The 15,711-nt window shown below is 38.3% G+C and overlaps 2 protein-coding genes across 4 annotated transcripts; both read right to left on the bottom strand.

Moving 5' to 3' along the window:
• Positions 1-566: 566 nt before the first annotated feature.
• LOC146462729 (uncharacterized) lies at positions 567-3,138 on the bottom strand. Of its 3 annotated transcripts, none has more exons than XM_085085481.1 (2): positions 2,510-3,138; positions 567-2,025 (listed from the first exon to the last, which is right to left on the bottom strand). In XM_085085481.1, the coding sequence occupies exons 1-2, from the start codon at positions 2,685-2,687 to the stop codon at positions 1,769-1,771; spliced, it is 435 nt and encodes a 144-aa protein (XP_084941607.1). In that variant the 5' UTR covers positions 2,688-3,138; the 3' UTR covers positions 567-1,768. The 3 variants fall into 3 exon arrangements, with proteins under 3 accessions (XP_084941607.1, XP_084941609.1, XP_084941608.1); XM_085085483.1 differs by having other exon boundaries at positions 567-1,959; XM_085085482.1 differs by having other exon boundaries at positions 567-1,959; positions 2,510-3,137.
• Positions 3,139-4,704: 1,566 nt separating this feature from the next.
• On the bottom strand, positions 4,705-15,587 carry LOC146462728 (uncharacterized). Its single transcript, XM_085085357.1, has 6 exons — positions 15,290-15,587; positions 14,184-14,303; positions 12,812-13,052; positions 11,021-11,134; positions 8,607-8,741; positions 4,705-6,772 (listed from the first exon to the last, which is right to left on the bottom strand). The coding sequence occupies exons 1-6, from the start codon at positions 15,496-15,498 to the stop codon at positions 6,428-6,430; spliced, it is 1,164 nt and encodes a 387-aa protein (XP_084941483.1). The 5' UTR covers positions 15,499-15,587; the 3' UTR covers positions 4,705-6,427.
• Positions 15,588-15,711: the final 124 nt, after the last annotated feature.

The following is a 15,711-nucleotide window of genomic DNA, read 5'->3' as shown; positions in this document are numbered from 1 at the left end:
CTTAAGTTAGCCTCTGCTTTGTGTCACTCATAAACTGACATGATTTCTTACCTAAAATATAACTTCTGAATGCACCCTTTCCTCTTTATTTGGTTACTACAGTTTATCTTGAAGTGATTAATGATACAAAGAACAATATCAAGCCTAAAGCCTCCAAGATAAAATGTAGTAACCAAATGAAGGGGAAAGGGTGCCTCCAGAAGTTATATGTTAGGTAAGAAATCATGTCAGTTTATGAGTGACACAAAGCAAAGGCTAACTAGTTCCTTGCATTCATCATATCCTGAAATAACCTGTAAAGTTGAGGCTTTGAGCCCTTCTACTAACAGCAGTTACATTGATAGACAAAGCAACTGTGATTTACAAAAGCAGGGCCAGCAAGAAAAGCCTATCTTTTCATCATTCCACTTATATCATTGTAATAATTATTACAAGTGTATCAGCCGAATTGTACAGAACGGGTTGATATTCTCCTTTATGTCATATTAATCATCTTGAAATAAACTGTAGCATTCAAATACACAAGAGACAGTGCATTTTTTGGCGTGTTCTTGATGAGTGCCTTAAAACAAATCCTTAGCAAGTTCCTTTCATTCATCATATCCTGAAAAAAAAAATTCCGAGCTGCATAAATAACCCTAAGCAAAATTACCTGTGTGGCAGACTTCGCCTCTCGTTTTGTTTCCGGTGGTACGTTTTACAGTTTTTTTCACTTCGGGAAAACACTTCTTGGCACAAGCTTTGCACATGCCTATCTGCGTGTCACTCTACCTGAAGGTAAAATACTTCAGAACTCTGTAATTCCGTCATTTAAGAAAACAATGTATTCTAAATAAAATCCATGCGCCTTTTAAATTAAGGCAGAAATCAAATGCCTGGAATACAGCCTTCACCTGTAGAGAAAGAACAGGTGTAATTGCACGTAACGCGAATGCTTATTTAAGTATTTCGTCCCTCAAAGCAACCCCTTTGAGAAAAAAAGCAAAACCCAAAACAAAGAAAAACAAAAGTGCAATTGACTCGAGTAGGCCAAGCTTAACACTAGCATGTTCTCGGAAATGAAAAGAGGATAAACTTAAAAAATCTCTTCACTTTGATGTTAGAAGACAACAGTCACAAGTGGAAATGAGATCCTTCAGCAAGGAGATGTACGGTGCTTTCAGTCGGACAGTGCGGATGCCCTCGACGCTTAAATCAAAATGCTCACATGCAGCCCGAAGCATCGCTACGGTCAGTTGCCTCATTTTTCCAGCCTTGTACATGGTACACAGATTGTATGTTTCGAACACAATTGGATGCGATAGCTGCACCTCCCTTATCACCAGCGCACAGGTGCTGTTGTAAGATTGTTGTTCTCTAGCCGCTGCCAAGTCATCTGTTTGACTCTCTGGATCATCTTCGGGTTGCCTGTGGCGCAGCTTAGACGATTGCATTGAGAAGAAGGACTGCATCTGTTGGGGAGTCATCTTGAACTGTCTTGTGCCGTCTTTGTTCCTAGCATAGCGCATATCCCTTGCCAAAATCGCTGGATCCAACTTGTTGCCAGTCTCCTGACCAAGGTTGAATTTCTTTTCAAGATAATGTTTTTGGGCTTCATTAAAGCGAGTAGCTTTCTTTGGTGACTTTAAGGCCCATCCTTCTGGAAGAATTTCCTTGCTATCTTTTCCGGTCGTATAACCCTGATAGGTGGCTGGAGCACTTGTCCCCGCTATGAGTTTGGTCTGGTATAGCTTTTTCGCCTTGTCCAGTAGTATGTCTCTTTCAGGAACTAATTTGCACTTTCCAAAGGACAGGTGTTTTTCAAAGAGGAATAGCGCTGATAAACCTTCGCACAACCAGTATCTGGGCAGGAAAACAGGCCATGCACGGGATCATTCAGTACCTTTTCATCTGTTGGCTCGTCCTTCTCGCCTTCCCCTTCTTCAGGCATGGCGGAGATGGTGGTGGTGGTTCCTCTTCCTTGGTGAACAGTCACAAAATCCCCATATGAAAAAGAACAGTGGAAGGCATAACTCCGTAAGAAATCTGAAAGATCATATGTAGTTTTTAATTTTCGTTCTCAGTCATTTTCAATTTTTTTCAGTGCTACAGTGCAGGTGCCAACTGAGCAAACCTCGTTCCCAGATTCTCCTCGGAGTTAAAAATTGGTACAAGAAAAGAGAAATGAACACTCGCCTTCCGACTTGCCTCAAGTTCAAAGCATTTTACTGACTAGTTTTTAACTGAAAAGGGTCTAAAGCGTCAATTAACAGTTTGCCTTCCGACTTGCTTCACGTTCATAGCACAGAACTAACCAGTTTAATTTGAAAAGAAAATAATAATGTCATTTTTTTTGTAGCCACATGCACTCTTCTGATCGTGGCCCTCTGTTATTAGGAAACATTTGTTAGTATCCGTTAATCAAAAATTCAGTTACTTCGACATAAATGTATTACATTAGAAATTTTATCGGAAAAACTCAGGTTGTTCACATATAATCGTCATGCAATAGCACACATTAAAGTTTTACCTAGCATTTGTACTCCTCCTTTATGCACAAGCCTCCCTGTACCAATGCGAACGACATGAGGGCTGGTAATGAAGGTAAGAAAATGGTCTAATTGACCACCCTCATTGCGCATTCTCGGACTTTTGTTCACAGGTAAGACTGCAACCCGACCAAACTCTAATCTGTGCATCCGCGCCATCTTGAACCTGTACTCGGTAAGGCCTGGTATGTAGCTCTGGCTTTGTTTGAAGGAATGAAGGTAACAAGATCAGCCATGACTGAAAGTACCTGTCTACGAGTATCCCATCTTGAAGCATTTTGGTATGTTTCAGCCAGAGCTTCTAGGTATCTCTTATCTGCTGGACATTCTTCACCGATCTGCAACTCAACTGAATTGGAAGCTTTCCATGCTTCCCGCAAATGACCTGCGCCTCCCGGTGCAATAACATTCAATGCTGCTACAACTGCAACTTTTGCTTTCGATACATGGCTTTGTTTTGTTCGCATACTTGCTTCCTCCCATTTTTTCTTGTATGGACCAACGCTGCCAGCGCGTAGGTATGTGCAGCAGCAATAGGTATGGTTTTTGAACCGCTTTAGTCTTACGTAGGGTGAAAACGGGAATGGGTCCAAGAAACCAAGTCTGAAAATAGATATGAGTTTTAGAGGACAGGTCTAAAAAAGGTACCCAATCATTTGATATTTTGGTCTGGGCTTCTTTTCTTCGGGAACTTCCTCTTAACCGGAGAGCCTTGCTTCCAAAAAAAATAAAGACGGTACTGCTGTCGGTTTTAAGCTTTTTTTACGGCCTGTAAGTGATGTGAGATAATCACTCGATTTAAAGCGTCTCTAGCAAACCCTCGTATGATCGGTCTCTCTAAACTCTCCCAACATCTCTTTATATGGCAAGTATCCATTTCCTGAACAGTTCTCTGTCTTCAGGGAACTTATGGAAAGATATTTTAACGCCATCTTCTTCGTAAACTTTTTTCTTTCACCCGGGAACACAACAGTTTTGAGGCATATTTCGGACTATAATACCACTTGTAAACTTGTAAACATTGAATCGTGGCCCTCAATGCCTCGCTCTCGTGCTATTCGACCCAGATCGTCTGAGGCAGCCGCCATTTTGGAATAAGGTGTATAGTGAAGGTCAGGCTAAAACGTTAAGTTAATTAATTTCCGCGTGGTAGGGTATCTGTGGTTAAGCAGTTTTAGAGGTGGGTTCGCTGCAACGTAATTTATAAAGTGTATTCAGTTACCTGCACGTGCCAGCAAAAGCCTTGCTTCTGTGTCCAGAAAAGAATCCCAAACTTTATAACTTTTAAGTGTTTTTATTGCACTTTTCTATTGTGACACACTAAACACTTGCCGGATTGTCTGAGCTTGGACCACAAATTCCGCCAACAAACTCAAAGTAACCACAAGAAGCCATGATGGTCCACGTGGTTTGTGAATCTAAGGTCCGCGTATATTGCGTGACAGTTATGACATGCGAGGTATTTCGGCGAGGTCAGACGGTTCAATGGTCGTCTGGCGGGTAGAAGCAAACTCTTTTTTTCTTGTGAAAAGGGCTTTTAAGGTACGATAAGCCATATAATCAGTTAAAGTAACGACTAACCTTGTTTGTGATTTAATTTGTTTAGTAAAGTTAACGTAAATAAGAATATTCTATGTGGTAAACAAAACGAACTAATTTATATGCAAATTTGTCGATGTTGTAGCCCTGAACCAAATTACGTGTTCGTAACTAAAATCATATTTACTAACGTTAAACCTATCCCAATTCCAGCAACTGACTTTATTTAACATTGTGATATAAAAGAATACCCAGAGTTTTGAATTGTTTGTTGGAAAAATCAAAATTAGCGGGTGTGATGTGAAAATAGCTTGGCGTCCTTTGAAGGTCAAAAGGTCAACTTTTGATAAATAGTATGTTCAAATAGCGCTACAAAAATTTATCGTTTCATTTGCCCTAAAATTTTATTTCATCAGATCGTACACGAAACATTGCTTATCCCAATGAATATAGTCTTGACAAAACCATGTACCAGGATGCTTTTTTTGTAGTTGAATTTCGCACTATTTTTGGCATGCTGTAATTCCGCTAGCGGCCCATACAAGAGATACTTTTAGGTCGGTTTTACCAGCTCACAGGCCACCAGAATGAAAAAGTCACTTCTAAGGTAAAACAATTATCTAAACAAACTGAAACATGTCTTTCTACAGATGGTTTTAGTAGACCTTTATTATGACAAAGTTTGGCGATTTTCGATTTTTCTATCTTGCATGGTCGTAGGTGAAAGTTCCTGGGGAGCGCTCTTAAACACGGAGCGATCCTATAAAAGGGAAGGACACGCCCCCTTTGAAGCGCTTTGTTGGCTTCCTAACGGATCAGTCGAGGAAAAAAGAGAGAGGGACAATCGTTTGTAAAATCGAAGAGGGAATCAATTTATCAATAAAAATAAGCTAAACGCTAACTATAAATCTTGTAAAACACTAGAAATTAGCGAGATTAACGATAATAACAGAAATAATCAAGTTTCGTTGCCGCAATCGAAAGATTATACGAAACTTACCTCGAAATTCGAAAATCCTTCTACCAAAATACACAGTACAAAGATCGAAACCATTATAAACTGAAGCCTGCGACGAACTGGACATCTGCATCCCTCCATTTAAACATGCCGATAATCAAAACGAGTCTGTGTTGTTCGCCAAAACTGGCGGGATTTTCAAATTGGGAGATGTTTTCCGCTAAACGGCTGCTTGAGTTGTCATGTTGGGTTCAAGTTCATTACCGCTTGTGTATCTATCGATCACGTACGTGAAAACTAACTCTACTAATCCGCTGGAAGTGGCAGTAATAAATTCTAAACTTCTATGCACAAGTCAAAAATAAAAACATCTAAACACATTTCGTAAGTGATCATGCATATTTGCATAATTTGCTAAAATTATTCGAAAAATCACCAAAGATATAAACAAAACACGACCTGATGTTGCTCTCATGTATCTTATGGATGAAATGATAATGGCAATGGCTCTCACATCAGTATTAAAATTAGCCAGTACTAAATATATTCTAAGTTTATACAGTAAGCAATAGAGAGGCCGACTTCAAAAAGATTATCAGCTCCGTCGTCTTGCGTGCGATCGCTCGCCGCTTGAGACACTTCACTTTTCTCCTCCGTTGCCCGCTCCGTTGTTTCTTCTAGGCTTTGCTTCTGCGACTTTGTGTCTTTACTCAGCTCTCCCCCACTAAAGGACACGAAGGATCGAAGCGATTCCATCTCGTAAGTAGGTTTCAGAAGAACAACCTATGTCGAGTTAGAGTTTGTTTACGAACTTTATCCCAATCATTTCGGAAATATCTCGAAAGGATAAGATTTTACCAGCCGATAAATGAATTTCCGATCTCAAAATGGACGAATAACTTAACTTTCTAAATTCTTCTCCTGTAGCCATATTTGTTAGATTGATTTTGAACAAAATAATTCGAACTAAAACAGCTTCTCCGCCGACTCGTCACGTCCTTTCGAATCGAAGTTGCGGGAACTTGAACGTGCTAAAATAAAACCTTTGGTAATCAACCAATCCGATACGAGCGTTTGGGATTTTTGATTGACAGTCTGAACTGTTCAGCCTGGTCTTATAGGATCGCTCCGTATTTAAAGGCTTGATCAGCTGACGGCATCTAGTAATTGGAAAAAAAGATGGGCCTAATTAAGCGAAATGGGATTGGGGGAACCTATAGCCGGAATAAAATTGTTGTTTACAAAGAGATGGGTCTATAACTAAAGGGGCTTATATCCGGGATTTGACGGCAATCAAAGTAACACCTAAGTCAAAAGTTAGTTTTATATAGTCTTCGCAAATTTTAAGATTAAGAATTGGCCTTCTTTGCCTTGAATTCTTGATTTGAGAATTTTACATTTTCTAATAAAACGCAACTTCTCCTCTCACGAGAACATTGTCATCAGAGTCTAGCAGTATTGGCCATAAAAAGCATCTTATTTGTGGTGAAGTCGACTTCTTGTTTCTTGGAAAGCACTGGCTTTCGGTGTGATGTCTGGGGTCAAACTTGTGACCCTGGTAAGCAATCTTCAGCGGTGGTAATTGAGCAACGACACGCCAAGAGAACCGACAGCAGTAATCGATGTAATTCGCGAGGCTGTTCAACAGTTTCTCGTTGAAGGGAGGAAGAACTGGCTCCTGTTTAGTTTTCGGCCTTGGTGGATTCAATTCATCTTTCCATTTAGTTTGTAGAGTTTCTCTGACGGTCTGAAAGGCATCAATTAATATAAATAAATGAATTATTTTAATCAAAATAATTCTGACCTAATTTATCTCTAACCGCGGCCACGGTACCAACATGGTAACGGGAATTCGCGGGGTATCTTGAAGTGACATCATTTTACTCCGATCCGGCACGACGGAACGTTGACATTTTTTTTCTCTTGAAGTGAAACTTTTCGATCACTAAACGATGTGAAACGAACGAAAAACTGGCCAATGAAATGAAAAGAAAAGTTGTTCTTCAAAGAGTAGAGTATTCATTTGACTTTGTTGCAAAAAAAACTTTGCTTTGAAAACTGTTTTGAAGTTTTTCTTGCAGTGTTTGTAAGTCATTTAACTTTAGCTTAATAATATTGCTAACTGCAGAGCAGTCTCTAGAGCTCAGTTCTACAGTCCAGTCTTTTTAACGTTATATAACGGCCTAGACCGGTCCGTATAGGAAAAAAATCTGTGCCCTCGGCCGGTGAATAACATATATTTATGTTTGCCGTGACGTTACAGATTGACCCCTTGTGTACAATTCCAGCGGCGCATCAGCTAAGCAATTGAACCGTTCTTTAGCAAGCTTTGTTGCCTGTGTTAACTACATAAGTAAAGTGTTAAATGTCCTTGTGTTTTGTTTTCATTCTTTATCTTAATTTGAACAGCTTTTCACTAACCTACTGTCCTTGGTAAGTTTTGTTAATTCGTGTAAACGACTGGTAAACTACTGACTAGCCTCACAAGTGTTCAAGTGTTATCGACTATGGTTAAGTTTTACTTTGCATGATTTTTGAAAAAATAACTTGTTCGTTTGTAAAGAGTGGACGCATTTTTCGTTATTTTTCTCCTGTAAGTTTATACCGTTCGTATACGCGACTAAAAAGCTTTCATCGATCTTAACAAAGCCTTATCACATTATAGAGTTTTCCTCGGCAAGTTTGTCCTTGGAAAATCCCCTTGCTCCAGAACAGGGATCCCAGTAACTTTGCTTTGTTAAAGATAAATTAGTTCTCCTTTTTCACAAGATATTTTTTGTGATTCGACATTGTTTTTCTTCCTTGTCGGTTTTTTTCTGTTCGTTTTGGCAGTTTTTAGTAAGGGGGATAGTGAAGAATAAACCTGCCACATGTTATGATACACACTACAAAATAGTAAAACTAAAGTTCTGCGATATGGAAAACATGTCTTGAAACAAATTGTTGTCTGGTCACCACTCTACAAGATTCCTTGAAAAATATGCCTTCTTAGGCGTCTGTTTTGCCATTTTTTGCACAAAAACAATTGCAACGGGAGTTTTTTTTTTTTTTTTTTTTCGTACACGTGAGAACATAAAACTTTTCGAATTTCTGCTTCTCGAGCAGCTGTTTAGCGTAGTGTAATGTTCCTTTAAATTTTACTTAAGACCTCCGGATTTGCATGTGGCAACTTTGAGCCTGAATAACCTCTATAATATTTAAGTCACTTCTATTAAACGTCTGCGTCTTTTTAGAGATTTATCTGGTCGGTCATTGTTCGTTGGCAACAAATAGTAACATATTTTTCACAGTTTTTTTTTTTCCAGACTATGGAAGTTCCCCTTTAAAAATAAAGAAAAGTACTTGTGTTCCTGTATTTAAACTTTTATGTTCTTAGTTCAAATTAGTGTTCCCTCATTACTTTTCTTTTAATTTCGGCGATTTCTTGAAGTTTTTGGGAAATCCAGAATCCGAGATAACGGATCCAAGACGGCCGCCATTTGCCAACCACGACGAAAATAACATTCGACGTCATTTCTCGTTCTCGACTTATGGAAGATGCCTCTGTTAAGTCCTTGTAATCGCAGGTTAGCTTTTCTTACCAGAGCAAGCTTGCGTATGTCCAATTTGTCATTCCTGGCAGTTTCCTTAACATGCACCATCAGTTCGCTCAATGTATCTTGAACTCCCATTGGCCACGGAGGTGGTTTAGACGTTAAGAGCTCGCTATAAACAGGCTAAAAAAAAAGAAAAGAATAAGAAGACTCACTGTGTGGCATCCATATGCCACACATGACATTCAAATCCTAGCAGTATGTAGGATGTTTGTCCCTTGAACCTAGTTTAATGGCCTTATAATTAGCTCCCACGAGTCTCCTGTAGCTCCGTGGTAGAGCATCTGAATTATTAATCAGAAGGTCTTAGGTTCGACTCCTGATAGGGGGACTCTATTTTTTTTTTTTTTTTTTTTTTTGGAGTATGCCTGTGTCATTTACTGAATAATACATCATTCTCATTTATTCAACAGGCCTAAAATATTTCATCACATTTATTTCCATTGCAATTATATTCTTTCCCATTGTTTTCGAATTCAGGAGAAAAAGGAACAAAATTTAATTACAAGATAAACACAAAAATTGCGCTTAAACGTGAAACAACTGGCAAATGTTGAATCTAATTTTAGGTTACAAATTGAAAAAAAAAAAAAAACTACAGCTTTTGTAAATGAAGTAACAAGGAAGAGGACCGTGTTCTTAACTTCCTACTTGCACTTATCAAATCCCCGAGCGCAAAATTTGTATCTCAAAATTTAGACTTCAAATGCCCCCTGGCCGTAGATGATCTCAAGAGCGATTGCAAAGCCTTCACTGAATATGCATAAAATGACGAGCTCAGTGCAATAATGTGGTCACTTTGAAACAGATAAAGAGTTGAGTGGTACTGAGGGCGAATGGCATCACCAAACTAATTATGTGGACATTGGAATAGGACGTTTAGTGTAATGGTTTACACACTGTAACGAAGATATCGTGGGGCGGGGGAGGGGTTGTTATCACTTCTCACATATCTCTTTTCCCTACACACCATGTCCTAAAGTTTATTTTATTTGGTATATTTATGTTTTGTTTTTGTTTTTGTTTGTTTTGAAGCTTTAAGTGCTTTTCTTAAATTTTTTTTTCGTCCATCTCTGGTGATCAAAGCCACTTCTGTCGGCTAGAAATTCGTTCGTGTGAGCTTTTATATAAGTGCGGAGATGGCTTGCAAAGGATCGACGTCTTATTAGGCAGAATGCTGTTGATCTGGACTTTCCTGACCTATCTACGTTGTTCTCCAGTACGTTTTACTGTCTGCTTCATATGTCGCTGCTACTTTGGGACAGGTGAACGCCACTTAGTGTGGTCTTGGATGCCTTCTTAAGGGCTGATGTTGGATGCTTTGTCTGACCATTTTGGTTTTGAAGCGTTTCTTTCCTCCATGGAATCTCTTTACATGTTGCTACTCTTCATAATGCAGTGCGGTTGGCTTGCGAACTACATGATGCGTCAAATGAAGCTGGGAATGCGTCAGCGTGGTATAGAGACTGCTTTATCGAGTATTTCAGTGTCCGGGATTTTGCTCTACCAATTCATTTCCAGGACGTTACTTATGTGGATCTTGTTGAGATTATTTACTTTTTTGCTTAGACGTAGGTGTTCTGTCCATGTCTCACACGCTTACAGGATTACGGAGTACGATAGCCCTGCACATTTCAGCTTGGTTTCCAGTCTGATACCACTTTTGTTCCTGACAATAGGTTTAGGTTTCCAAAGGCAGAGTTTCTGGCAATCCCAGTGCATAAGTCAAAATGGCATTCTGCGAAAGCGTGTTGCCAGTGTAGGTGAATTTGTTTATAACGTTTAGTCTCTGGCCGTTCAGAATGACGTTACGGACAGGGGAATAATCTCCCTGGTAATGGTCGGTGCATGACTTAAGTTTTCTTAATGTTGATGGTAAGCCCAACGTTTGGCAGGTATCAGAATTTGTCGACGCTAAGTTGCATATATCCTTAAAGCTAGCCGTGAGTGGAACATTATCGTCAAATAGAAACTATCTGGTATGTATGTCTTGACCATGGTTATCGGAATAAGCCCAATAGGTTTGAAAAGTGTGCTATCCGATTCCAATTCCTAAATCACCGTTTCTGAAACGCGTGGATCAGCTATGATGCAATGTACTACCGTCCAACAAACCAAATCGAATCTCGTCTATTTCTATAAGTTATAACTCTATTTTATTCTTGTCCGATACGTGTGAGGACTTCAGTACAACGCAGCATCTGTTCGGTATTTCAAGGCTGTTTTTTCTTTTTTTGAATTTCAGGACTCCATTGACATGCTGACACTACATATTATGGAAACCTTTTTTTTATCGGTAGTAACCACAATTTATCACACAAAGGAATAAAAAATCAAAGAAATAGAAGGTGAACAAACAATTAAAAACAAATGATGCTAAACGACGCTTTCATTTTACAGACCTTCTTTTGGTCCAGAAAGGCAACTGAAGGAGCATTATTGATTAAAGTGCTCAGCAGTGATGACGATATCCCAGTAAAGTTCTCTCTAATCATCTTGGCACACTCGTAAGACACCTGGTATAAAAGTGAAAAATTTAAAAACTTAAAAGGTTATTTATCATGAGATTTCAATCCTCCTAACTTTCAGCTTCAATTACAATTACACAAGCGATTTGATTTTTTTGGCTCAGATTGTATTTGAGTATTTTTTAATTAATTTCCCGTCGTTGACTTTCTGCAACCCCAACACCACCGCATTTAAGGCCTTTTCAGATAACCGTTTTATGCATAATGGTCCAGCATTAATTTTATTTAATTATTTTTATTATTATTATTATTATTATTATTATTATTATTATTATTATTATTATTATTATTATTGTATGATTGGTCACATGAATGACTTTTGTTCTTTTTTTAAATTTAATATTTAACAAATAGATTCCATTTTGCCGTGCGTCTGTACTCTGATAACGCACAGATGACGTCAAAACGTGGTGAAAACAAAGACGTACGCTACGAGCCGCAGGCGAGTAGCGTGACTGATGTTCTCACCACGTTTTCACGTCCTCTGTGCGTTATCAGAGTACAGACCCACGGCAAAATGGAATCTATTTGTTTTATACAATAACCAAGACATTTCAACACATTTCGTAAGCGAGCATCGCGTTGCCTGAGCTGAGTCAGAAACTCAGTGTTAGACTACTACACACATGCAATTATGATCTTCTAAATTAGAGTATAACCTGAAAGAATTTCACTGACAATATTTTGAAAACTAACCTTTATTCCAGAAGGAAATCCTGACCCCAAAATATTACAGCATGTAAGTCGCTTCACTGCGATTTGTAATCGATTACTCGCCATTACCGGATTTCTATCGGCGACATATTTCGACAAATATTTGGTTCCTTTTCACGTCACAACAAGGTTCTAGCCTTTTTGTCTTCGTTAAGATCACTCTCAACGGTCTTCGTCCAATTTTTTTTATCGGGCAGTTTTCCTTTCCTGCAAAAATTTGCCTGTGTCTGTCCGTTACTTGCAAAAACAGTTTGCGAAACTTTGTTGACCAGCCACTCTGGCTGGACTTTAGACTCTGACCACGTGCGCCGGTCACACCACTCGATGACGTCAATCGTGCGTCTATACTCTAATCACACACTCCTCTAGACCAATCAAAACGCGAGTTTCACACAATTCATTGTATGACATTGTTTTTATAATATTGTGCTTAAAAATAGCTCTGTTGTGCTTCGAGATACTCTTTTTTTTTAATCACGATTGAATTGTGAATAGGTTTCTTACTATTCTTTTTTCTACTTATAACTTGTGGATATAGCTTTCCCTTGGAATATTTTAATAAAGAGATCATTTAATTATAAAAAATATATTATTATTATTATTATTATTATTATTATTATTATTATTATTATTATTATTACTATTATTATTATTATTATTATTATTATTATTATTATTATTATTATTTAATCATAAAAGTATAACTTTCACTATCATTCACTACCATGCCAGAGGCGTTCTTTTCCATTTCAACTAAACAAAGTGAAAAGCTGTACCAGTAAACGGACACGGAAAACTGGTCCTCCTCGCAAAAGGTTCCATATATGTTATAAGGTTCTAGTCCTAGGACGAGCTTCCTGTCTATATTGATAAAAATACAACTTTCATGGTAACTGAGTGGATTGTCCACATCCAGCTAATAAAGTAGTTATAATATATGTAAATCTGTACCTCAAAAATAAGGCAGGCAAGTCTCGAGGCTTTTAGGTAATCTAGTGTAGATGCTGAGACCGGCTTGTTTAAAGCTCGTGATTGCTTCTTCTGAGTCACAATCTCAATAGCGTCAAGACGTTTCCCATCCTGAAATCCATTAACATACTCCTCCTCCAGCTCCGATTGCCTGTTTACACTCAGAGTGTTTTCAGTGACGCGCTGATCCTGGTTTACTTTTCTTTCCGACATAGCAGCAAGTCTAAAGGAAACCGTTGGTTAGCTGAGGACATTATTTAGGGCGTTTTACTAAACAGAAGAAAGTTTAGTGGCCAATTTCAGCTAATTGTAACGAGGCAGTGTCGTCTAATTTTAAGTATTACTTTGAATTAACGAGGAGCTAAGATGACAAATACAATAAGCGTTGATTCTTACAGGGTGTGGCGTTTTATTGAGGCGACGCCATACAGTTATTTGGCACGCGGCGACTGGGTACTAACATGGCGCGAGCGCGCGCAGTTTTCTAACTGATACGGGGATTTTCATTATGTTTGCGCGAAACAAGGCCAGTTTTGGGCTGAAAAGTAAGGCTGCTTTAACGAGTTTTTTACTGTGAATTTTTCTAAAAATTGGCTCAATGTTAGGATTTTAAGCTGGTATTTGTACTTCAAAAAATCTTAGGTAGAATTATACATGGCCAACTGCAATAAATGACAGAAACGAAAATTGCAGAAATTGCCCAAACTTAGTACAGAAATTGTTTTGACTTTACGAGGAGATACTTTGGAGTTTCTCTCTTCTTCACACAAAAAAACAGCGAGACTTTAGTGCGCGGAACCCGTTTTGAAACTAACTAGGAGTAATGGCATCGTCTGCTGGTTGCCATGGAAACGGGGTTTACCAGTTGTAACGGCGTTTTTGGCAAAGCACAAGGACTTAGGTACTCGAAACAGTGTTTGAACTCAGATATTTTCACAGGGCTGAAAGAACCAGAACATAAAAAAAAAAATGTATATCACTACCAGCGAAAACGGAAGAAATGGTTTAGAGCCGGCGTAAATTAAATATTTCCCTCTCATTTTTAAGAATACTAGTATGACAATATCATTTCAAATGGTTTAATTTCACGGTCTGAAACAAAGCCAAGGGCTAACTGAGATGCATATAGGTTTCTAGCAGTAATTTGACTCTGCTATATTAATATCCCAACATTCCAACTGTACGGTTTGACATGCACCCTATAGTTACAATGAGCTTAAATGGTTTTGGATATTCCATTTTAACCCCAAATTGTAGCAAGAAGGGGTTGAATTAGTCACAAGTTTAAAAGGGGTGGATTGGCACTTTATGCTTAGACATATACATTTTGTTTTTAATTTACAAAGCAATGCACCTTCTTTTAAGGAAGTCCACCTCCTTTTCCTTTTCTTTTAAGTGTTCTGTCATATCAGAAACAATGTCAACTTCACGCTTATGCGGAATCCTTTGACTGGTCTGATCACCATCTTGTCCCCTTAAATTGTTAATGATCGAAAGTCAAATCATTCAATAAATATGCTATATTAGAATAAAGCAAAACAGAAACAAAACAAAACAAATCTCAAACGAACGTGACAATTACTGAAAATTTACAGTAGACTGCAAGCTGGGATAAATATGTAACCACCAACATCTACGCCAAGAAAAAAAGGTCCCCCCCCCCCCCCTCGCCCCCCTTAACTCTTCATAAATCTAGTTGTTTTTTGACATTGAAACAAATGGTACGTTTCCATTGGCGTATAAAAAAAGAAAAAAAAAAGGTGATAACATTATGTGATAAACAAATTAATTCATCGATTCCTCATGTCCGTCACCTTGGATCCACCATCTTGGATTTCTCGAGCTCTCCAAAGCCTTAACCTTTCAAATCTCCCCAAGAATGATAAAAAGCAATAAATAATGCTACAATGGATTAAAAAAGAACAACGATAAACTAAAAATGGTGCAGAAGAAGGTGAAAAATATGAAAATTTCGAAATACAGGGCTGTCAAAATCTTGTTGCATCATGAAACATGAACAATTTCAGGGGAAAGGCACAAAGTATTGTATGGTACGTTTACTTTAATAGTACAAAAAGTCATTTATGCGCTTAAGCAGCACAGTCACTCTTTCCCTCTCCCCTCCCTATCAAAAGCTGAGCAGAATAAATGCGATTGATAGAATGTAAATAGAAGAATGTTGCTTACTGAGTTATCAAAATATGGGGAGATATTTTATCCTTTTGAAGTATATATTCTTATCCTAGAATATGTTTTAAATACCATTTATAATTATCCTTAACCTCCATGGTTATTTACTTTAACGCGTTCGTCCTTTTAGCCGAAGTAACGTTAGTTTGTTTGCAGCTGAGGGATTTTGTAAACCTCAAATGAATTTAAACTTCTTTACCGAACAAGGATTTACCTCGAACAGTCATAGATAAATTAAAATGTAGTAATTATAATGTATTACATGTTTACCTGATAGCGCCTAAAGAATCACGATATTTCTTTTCCAGTTCAAGGAGTCTCTCGTTTAACTCCTTGTTTTCCTGTAAGAGTTGCTTCAGTCCCGTTGTAAGGCTCTCAGATAGCTTCAAGAGAGAGTCTCCGTCGTGTTTTTCGTCATCATACCTCGACGAATCATCTTCTCTGAGAACAGCTCGACCGGGGTGACTGTACGACGACATGTTTGACTTGAAAATGCAAAATACACCACGGGAAAATCAATTATTTAACAAAAGGAAAGGTCCCGGATGTATCATTTTCCTAGAAGAGAGACCGGAAGAACACTTTTGACTGCCAATCAACTTGCACACAGATATATACAGACAAAAGGCTTACGTAAACCTTTTTTTTAGTTAGGCGAGCGAAGCGGTAAATGAAATCTATGCTGATTAGTG

The sequence above is a fragment of the Pavona decussata genome, unplaced genomic scaffold (assembly GCF_977016875.1).
Source record: "Pavona decussata unplaced genomic scaffold, jaPavDecu1.1 SCAFFOLD_186, whole genome shotgun sequence".
Classification (NCBI taxonomy): Eukaryota; Metazoa; Cnidaria; class Anthozoa; order Scleractinia; family Agariciidae; genus Pavona; species Pavona decussata.
This window is presented reverse-complemented; position numbering and strand designations above follow the sequence as displayed.